This window comes from Rhamphochromis sp. 'chilingali' (assembly GCF_963969265.1).
Source record: "Rhamphochromis sp. 'chilingali' genome assembly, chromosome: 5".
In the NCBI taxonomy this organism is placed as follows: domain Eukaryota; kingdom Metazoa; phylum Chordata; class Actinopteri; order Cichliformes; family Cichlidae; genus Rhamphochromis; species Rhamphochromis sp. 'chilingali'.
In genome coordinates, this window is record NC_137932.1 from 36,298,110 (window position 1) to 36,307,009 (window position 8,900).

The 8,900-nt window shown below is 42.5% G+C and overlaps 1 protein-coding gene across 2 annotated transcripts in view; it reads right to left on the reverse strand.

Moving 5' to 3' along the window:
- Positions 1 to 551: 551 nt before the first annotated feature.
- Positions 552 to 8,900, reverse strand: part of gopc (golgi-associated PDZ and coiled-coil motif containing) — a 20,204-nt gene continuing 11,855 nt past the window's right edge. The window contains exons 3-8 of one of the 2 annotated variants that reach the window (XM_080882947.1): positions 6,753 to 6,922; positions 4,222 to 4,387; positions 4,044 to 4,139; positions 1,999 to 2,163; positions 1,760 to 1,925; positions 552 to 1,240 (exon numbers count right to left, since the gene is read on the reverse strand). In XM_080882947.1, coding sequence (XP_080739073.1) covers positions 1,125 to 1,240; positions 1,760 to 1,925; positions 1,999 to 2,163; positions 4,044 to 4,139; positions 4,222 to 4,387; positions 6,753 to 6,922 — 879 coding nt within the window. In that variant the 3' untranslated portion in view covers positions 552 to 1,124. Of the gene's footprint in view, positions 1,241 to 1,759; positions 1,926 to 1,998; positions 2,164 to 4,043; positions 4,140 to 4,221; positions 4,388 to 6,752; positions 6,929 to 8,900 lie in introns of both variants that reach the window. The other variant, XM_080882946.1, reaches the window with a different exon arrangement.

An 8,900-nucleotide genomic window follows, 5' to 3' on the forward strand; every position in this document is an offset into this window, starting at 1 on the left:
GCACTGTAGCAGAGAGCCTTACCTACAGAGCTCAGGGAGTCTGCAGCAGCAGTTTCCCCTTTATAAATACGGATAAATATACTCATTTATCTTTTACTATTTTAAGTATGAATGATCAAACATTTTTGTGATGTCTGCGGTTTTCACGTTTACAGTTGTTTGAGTCTTTACTGCTGAAGAACGCTTAATATATTATTATTTTGTGTACACTGATTGTATTTGATTTGTCTTTTGCACACGTTTTGTAAGCCTGCTAACGCGAGATGGGAAAATATGTTTTGGACTTTTTTTGAATGCTTTCAATTATGTCAAAGATAAAAACAAGACTGGAACCAAGACAATAAAATAAAATAAAAAAGACTGACCTGAATGCATAACATAGCATTGAGAGTGTTTAGACAGTGTTGTTCATGGGGGTGGGATTAACTTACTTCTGTTTCTTTGGGCCATAATAATAATATTAACAGTAGTAAGAAATAAGAAGAATGTATTGAACTAAATATCTCTGCACAGTGGTGAGGCCTGTTGGTCAGGGGCTGAGATAAAAACAGTTTGCAAGTTTGTTGTATTTTATTACATTGTGAGGAACACCTCATAAAGTACATGTGGCACAACAGAAGCAATAATGAAATATAATGAACAGCGATAGACAAATCAACAGGGAACCCAAAGAATTGTATTCAATTACAAAGTGTTATTTTTGTAACATAGTCGTGTTAAAATATTCGGGTGGGATAATCATATATAAAATTATTCTTTAACATCTCATTTGGATGAACATGAACGGATTAGATCTGAGAAGTTTGGTAACAGATTCTTTGAGGAGTAACTATACAAAGTAAAGCAAAACAAGTGTCTCCACTAAACACCTCCACGATAACTTGGTGACATCCATCACCTGCATTATTATCCTGTATATCACCAAGTTTATCAGAGTCCAGCATCACTCCCTTCTGCACATACCTCCACTTTAAGAATATGGACTTTAAAACCCAAAAATCATTGTTGCATGACCAGAAAATTACATCACTCCAAGGAGAAAAGGGAAAACAGATGTTCCCCTTTTCACAGGATTGTCACTGAATTTCATTTCAGTTCTTTTCCTTTCCACATTCCAGCAGCTTCTAGGAAGAGCAGTCAGTTTCTGGTGGCTTTGAAGGAGTTTCCCCTGAAGGTGTCTCACTGGACATCCCAGTATCTCCAGACTCTGCTCCATTGCTCAGTGATAACTTCTCCAGTGCTAAAGGATGGACACAGAGACAATAAGCAAACTCATCCTCATCGTCAATTAAAAGCAACCTGGACAACCAGCAGCAGATCTTCTCCTGTTCTCTATCCTGTTTCCAAACCACTTCAGAAAACTCATCTCTTCACCCTGGCCTTTGACACCTTGTGAGATGTTGCTTTTTAGCTCATTCTATGTTGTTTTTTTTAATATAGGGCTGTTTCAATTTGTATGTATTATGTGTAGTATGTGTTTATGTGTATTATGTGTCTGGCTCTCTGTGCAGTTACATCCCATATCGTAGCTGAAGGGGGACTACAAGTCAAGTGGAAATGTGTTATCAGAATTTTTATATATAAAACAAAAGAAACTAAAACAACAACGATGATTTTTCTGAAAAACAGAAAACCCGCAAAATCCAATTTTCCAACATGCACCCGCTTCTACAAAGGTGAAGGTATAAACAGTGCACACCTTCACATATGGACAAAGTCTGTTAAAAGCTCTTTCATTGATCTGCAGATTTCTTCGTACCTTGAAGTGATGCTGAACGGTTGCTAGGTGGTGCTGTGATGCTGTCATCCAGTTCATCTAGGTAGAGTCTGTAGCGATGGCCGCTGTCATCCTCGTACTCCACATTCTCATCATCGCTGTCCACTTCAGGAGCCACATACACGACCTCGAACTCTATCTGTCCTCGCTGACACAGACACAAAGAATTAACCACAAACAGCGATATGCAGGGAGCACGTGTATGTGCGTGCCAGTGTTACCTGCTGAGAGAGAATGGTGACAGCTTCCTTATGTTTGGCATCTCGCAAATTGATGCTGTTGACAGCAAGGATGGCATCTCCAACATGCAGCCCTCCACATCTGTCTGCGGGCTGACTGGGATGGATCTCTGAAATTAAAATGGGAACGCCGTGCTCCTTCCCACCCTGAGAAAGTGAGGCCGAAGGAATGAAATGAGTTGAAAGCAGCTTTAATGCACTATGTCATAATGACACAGATGAACAGCACTATCAGACTGTGTTCTAATGGCGCTTCCATTTCTAAAAGCGATATCACGCAATTGGCTCTTTGAACTCTGGCTGTTACACAACAACTTGTTAATGATATGACACATTGCTCACTACAAAGGTGTATTTCAATTAAATTTCATTTATTTATATACTGCCAAATCACAACAGAAATCACCTCAATGCTCTTTATATTGTAACCTTCATCCTACAATAATCAAACAACCGTCTGAACAAGCACTTGGTGACAGTGGGAAGTCAAACCTCCGGAGGTGAGAGTTGAAGATCTCCCAGACCGGGGCCTACGCCGCACATTCCCAGCTCACGTTTTGGTGCGGCAGGTCTGTCCACCATCCTCCCTCTCCACCTGACCCAACTCACCACTACATGGTGATCAGCTGACAGCTCCGCCCCCTCTTTATCAGTGTCCAGAACACCCGGCAGCAGATCTGATGGTACAAAATCGATCATCGACCTAGGGTGTCCTGGTGCCACATGCACTTATCGTCTTCATTATGGACAAACAGTGATTTGCACAGAAATCCAGTAACAAAGAACTGGTCGTTTCAGATCACCCAGGCTGTTCCTCCCAAACATACCAGATCTCACTGTCATTGCCCACATGAGTGTTGAAGTCTCCCAGTAGGAAGTCACCGGATGAAGCACCCACTCAATGACACCAAGACGGCTATCATTCACTGCATAAAAGCAAATGACATTTAGGACCCGTTCCCCAACCCAAAGGCACAGTGAAGCATCCCTATTGTCCACCAGAAAAACCCCAACGTACTGGCAGCAAGCGCATGATTACAAGAACCCACCCCTGCCTGCCGCCACCCACCAGAACCCAAGCCGTGCGTTGAGGTTAGCTTGTCTATATCTAGCTGATTTTTCTCAACCTCACACACTAGCTTAGACTCCTTCCTCACCAGAGAGGTCACATTCCATTTAAGTAGCCAGCCTTGTTAGCTGGGGATTAGACAACCACGGCCTCTGCCCCTGAGTGCTGCTCGACACACATTGCACCAAACCCCTACCGCGCTAGGTCCTATGGGCTAAGGCCTGGCTACCAGATGGTATCCCTCTCCGTGACTAGCTACAGGATGGGTCCTCGGTAGCCCTATCTCAGGGCAGGGTACACTGGTCTCTTGGTCTTCTTTTATCCATTGGGGTGGACTGAGTGGCTCGTCATCTGGCCCCAGGGCCACTTTGCACTGGACTCAATGCCTCTTTGGATGGGATCTTCCAAAGTCAAGTGTGAGTTGCTGAGAACATTTTTGGCTGAGGTCACAGACATTGTGAATAATCCACCACTGTTACCTGTGTTCAGTGAACCCACAGATACTTGCACTCTCATTGAGGCTTCATTGCTTACTCAAAAAGTAAGTAGAAAGTGGGTCCATGTCCGACTCCAGTTGGAAAGTTTGGACATACATACTTATTGAAACAGCCTTAGACAAAGTGGACATCTAACCAACTGAAGCTTAAACAAGGATGATAGTGCTTCTTAAAGACAAAGAGAATGCAAGGTGCAAGTAAATGTCACCCCCAAGAAATTGGAGGAGATGGTCCTGCTCATTACCACTGATGACCGAAATATGCTATGACCGCATCATCTTAGTAGATGAAAACCCCCTAGCTTCAGATGGGGAGTGAACAGAGAACAGAACCTCGATACTCGATACGATAAAGCGCTATACAAATACAGGCCATTTACCATTTACCATTTTACTTAAGTAAGGTTTGATCCAAACATGGCCAGCTGCTGATTAAAAAGATAAAATACTGAGACTTCTTACTGTAATGGAAATTCCTAGACCCTCATGATCCTCTTTGACCAGCACAACCTTTCGGATAGGGCCAACTCCCTGGGTTTTCTTCAGCATGTCTGGATCCTGTAATTACACACAAAAACAACTTTTGGACGCAGAACTAAAGGTACCAACAGCTTTCACTACTTTGTAGTTTTACACTCACATGTCCCACAGGAGAGGGAAGAGGTCTCTTTGGGTCACTTCGACCTCTACATGCTCGGATCACAGTTTTATGGCGGTGAAGGTGAATTTCTGCCTCCAGTTGATTCCAGAGCTTGTCATGTGCTGGCCCTTTCATGTCACGACCCAGTAACTGTATCTGCTGCACCCTGAAAGACAAACCAAGCAAAGATCTAATTACTGTCTGTATGTGCCATTTAATATCTTACTGAAATATGTAAAACATTTGGCATCTGTGACATCACTGGTCATAGGTAAGTATAATGCATGGATCACACATTTCAATTCAATATTATTTATATAGCGCCAAATTACAACAGCAGTCGCCTCAAGGCACTTTATATTGTAAGGTAAAGATCCTACAACAATACACACAGAGAAACCCCCAACAATCAAATGTTCCCCTCTGAGCAAGTGCTTGGTGAGAGTGGGAAGGAAAAACGCCCTTTGAACAGGGTGACATTTCTGGCAGAACTAGGCTCTTGCTGGGACGGGCAGCTTGCTGGTTGGGGTTGAGAGAAAGAAAACAGGACCAAATAAAATTAAAAAAACAAAACAAAACAAAAAAAACACACCGTGGAAAAGAACTAGAGATTAATATTGACAAGTGATTAAACACAGAGTGGTGAGTAAGAACAATGAGTGAGATTGGTAACTAAAGAAGAAGCACTCAGTGCACAATGGAAAGCCTCAAGCTGCCTAGACGTATTGCAGCATAACTAATGCTGGGCTTACACTGTGCGATTTTTGAGCCAATTTTGAGTCGTGCGACCGTTTTGGCGATCGGCCCGATTTTGGCCTGCATCGTGTAGTATACGTGGGGTAACGGGAAGCGATTAACTCCTCACGACCAGCTCCCGATCATCAATCGCGACCGTCGTGTGTCACTGCAGCTTCTCACACTGCGGACGCACAAACACAAATGTCAGTGTAAAGACGGCGCATCACGGCAGTGCAGTGTGTGATCTGGACACAAGCGATGGAGGCACAACTTGTAGAACTTTGGAAAGCTCATCCGAGCCTTTTCGATGTGGCCTCACAAAATTATCACGACCACAACAACCGTGAAAATAGTTGGATCTACACTGCTGCTTAATCACAGCTGCCTGATTAATTTTTTTCATTAGCAATTTAGCAAAGTTGATGGTGGTGTGTGTGTGTGTGTGTGTGAGTGAAAGAAAGAGAGGGAGAGTGAGCGACAGAATTTCTGTTATAACCTTCATTTTATGGACGCACAGTGTGAGCACTCAGGTCGCATCAGAGCATCGGGCCGTATAGTGTGAGACCTGCATCGTGACCTACCAACTTCTAACCCCTGCGAGTCAATCGTGCAGTTTGAGCAGAAGCTGAATAACGCGACTGAAAAAAAATCGCACAGTGTAAGCCCAGCTTAAGGGAAGATTCAGGGTCACCTGATCCAGCCCTAACCCTAATTAGCTTTATCAACGAGGAAAGTTAGAAGCCTAATTTTAAAAGTGAAGAAGAGAGTGTCTGTGCCCCAAATCTTGGAGCTGGTTCCACAGAAGACGGGCCGGGAAACTTAAGGAGCTGCCTCTTATTATTGGTTTAGACACCATGTTTTTAAGTTTTTTTGGGGTCAAGTACAAAATCTCAGTTTTATCTGAAATTAGAAGCAGGAAATTCATTCATGTCTTTAAAAGATTCTTCCAATAAAGGCTCTGCCTTTCAACAATACTGCCTAAGGGAGGCATATCAAATGTAAACTTTATAGTTAAGCTTTCTGTCCCCATTTACACGAACAAATTGACTTAATAGAAAGATATGATTCAAACCACCGCAGCGGAGTGCCTTAATTCCTAGACTTTAAATAAACTAATCCTCTGCAGATGATTAGTTAGCTGTTTTACAATTACTCTTTAAAGGATTTTTGGTGAATGGGAGTTGAAGATTGGCTCGGCAAATGGTGTAAGTACTGCCACCTTAAAGGCCTGTCGTATGTAGCCCATTAACGGGGATAAACAGAGAGCAATACTCATCTCCCCTTTGATGTTGCCTACTAATGAGAAGTGATTACTGTGCTACTGAAACAAGGTCCCCCAGAAGAGACCATTTCTCATTCAAATTTATTTTACACTAGAAACTTCACTTTGGTTTTCAGCAACATAGGTACAAAGACTGATAGACATACGTATAATAATTTCTTGTATTTGTTTATTATACTTGTGTATACATGTTATAGTGTGTGCTTTCCTCTTGCACAGGTCCAAACTGATATTTTAATCTCAGCAAAACTGTCACCATTATCATGTTCTCAACATGATTACAGACTACACTAAACCCCATCATTTCACTCTTCTCACATTAGTCGTCACTTCCACTGCATGTAGTCTGTGCCACGTGCCTTCATGTGCATGACTTCCTAATTATTATACTAATTGCTTATTAGAATCATCATCATCATTATTATCATTATTATTATTATTAGAAGTTACCATAATAGTCTTAGCAAACCTAAACTTTGCACTAAAAATAGTTTGAACTTTAACGTCTTACCTGCCAGCCAGTTCCTTGTCCAAGTATTTAGCAGCCAGTCTGGCGCCGTAGACTTCGGCCTGCAGTACTGCCATGTGCCTGCGAAGGGCCTCGTTTTCTTTCTTATATAGTCTGGTTTCTGCCTCCATTTTTGCCTCTGCTAATTTCTCCTTCTTACTGGCCTCGAGCTCCTGTTCCTAGAACAAACACATACATTGTAAGTACAAAATATTAACCTATTTTTTTTAAAATGAATATTATGAAAATGTAATGTTAAATTTGCAAAAATTAATCATGATTAATTACAAATGTTATATGAGGAGGTTAAACTCTGATTTACATTCACATTAGTCTATGTAATTTTATGTAATTTGCAGAAAAATAACCATGAGAAAACTAGGTACACGGGGATAAACCACAGCTGACAGGCTGATCCCAATCTCACTAATAAATAGAAGACTCTTAATGTGGCATTTTTCAACAATTGTAAATTGAATCTATATCAAACTTTGGACTTGAGGGAGTATAGCACAGTGTTTGATAAGAGATTGCCTTATTGTTGAGGTTTTCAAACCTGTTGCTCATTGACAACTACTGTCCTCTGTTACCTTCCAGTTCAGGCACAATGCAGGCTGCGCTCTTTTGGATTTTTATTCCTGGCATGTGCTGGACCTGCTCGCCCAGTTTGGGGCTCACTGCAATGAGTTCTCCAGTTATCACTTGGTATCTATCACTACAGCCCACTTCCCCTGCTTATCCACCACTACTATGTCTGGCAGGATTTCTCAATATTATCCACTTCTTATATCCGCCAGTGGTACATACCATGGAGGAGCCACACTATCAGTTGTGGCTTGCTGATGAACTCATGGACCTTTGTGTTTTCATCCTGGACATTGGTTCTGGCACTCACTAGTCCTCAGCCACCTTCCATCCGCTTAGTATACAGTCTCAGGGTGCTGGACTTGGGGTAAGGCATCCTCCAAGTCTAGGTCACTAACGCTCACTAACGCATGATAAGACGCTTTCTTGTCTTGATGTCAGTGGCTTCTCTCTCTCTCTCAGGCCAGCTGATTATCCCAGCAGGGTATCTGACGACTGGCAGGTGCTGACTGCCTGGATCTTGATCTTGTACTCTCTGCATGTATTTGATGACTGCAGCTTTCCTAGCAGCCTCCCATTTGTCTGTGGAATTCCCAGGCACTTGTAGCTGTCCTCGATGTCTGCGATGTTGCCTTCTGGTAGTGGAATTCCCTCAGTTCTGACTACCTTCCCTCTCTTTGTTGCCATCCGACTACACTTCTCCAGTTCGAATAACACTCTGATGATGCTGTAGATTCTAGTGATGTGGCTCAGTGAATCGATGTCTCGTTCACTCCTGGCACACACTTCCATGTAGAGGAGGTGGCTGACAATTGCTCCATTCCGTAGTTTGTCTGGTCTGGCTAAGGGAGTTCAGGCCTATGCAGAACAGCAGTAGTGACAGAGCATCTTCTTGTTTAATCTTGTACTTGATAATGACTTTTGCGATTGGCTTGAAGTTGGCCTCTAGTGTTGTTCGCCACATCCCCATTGAGTTCCTGACAAAGGCTCTTAGAGTCCTATTGATCTTGTACAATTGTAGGCATTCCAGGACCCATGTGTGAGGCACTGAGTAGTAGGCTTTCTTGTAGTCAATCCAGGCAGTGCACAGGTTGGTCAGTCTGGTCTTACAGTCTATCTACCAGGAGCTGGTGTTTTGCCCATCTGTCCTTTCTTTTCCCTGCTCCATGTGGTGCTGAGGCAGGTTACTGACCAGCAGTTGAACGGGATTGGCCCGTTTTCAGTTAGCCATTCTGGGTTTGTTTGGTCCATTAGCAGCTGACTCATTTGTTAGTTTGCTAGATGCTCATGGAGCACAGTTACAGTGGGGCAAAAAAGTATTTAGTCAGCCACCGATTGTGCAAGTTCCCCCACTTAAAATGATGACAGAGGTCAGTAATTTGCACCAGAGGTACACTTCAACTGTGAGAGACAGAATGTGAAAAAAAAAATCCATGAATCCACATGGTAGGATTTGTAAAGAATTTATTCGTAAATTAGGGTGGAAAATAAGTATTGATATTAGACTCCATCAGAGTATTATTGTGTGCAAATGTTAGATAGAAAGCAGAAAAAAGAAAAAGGCTA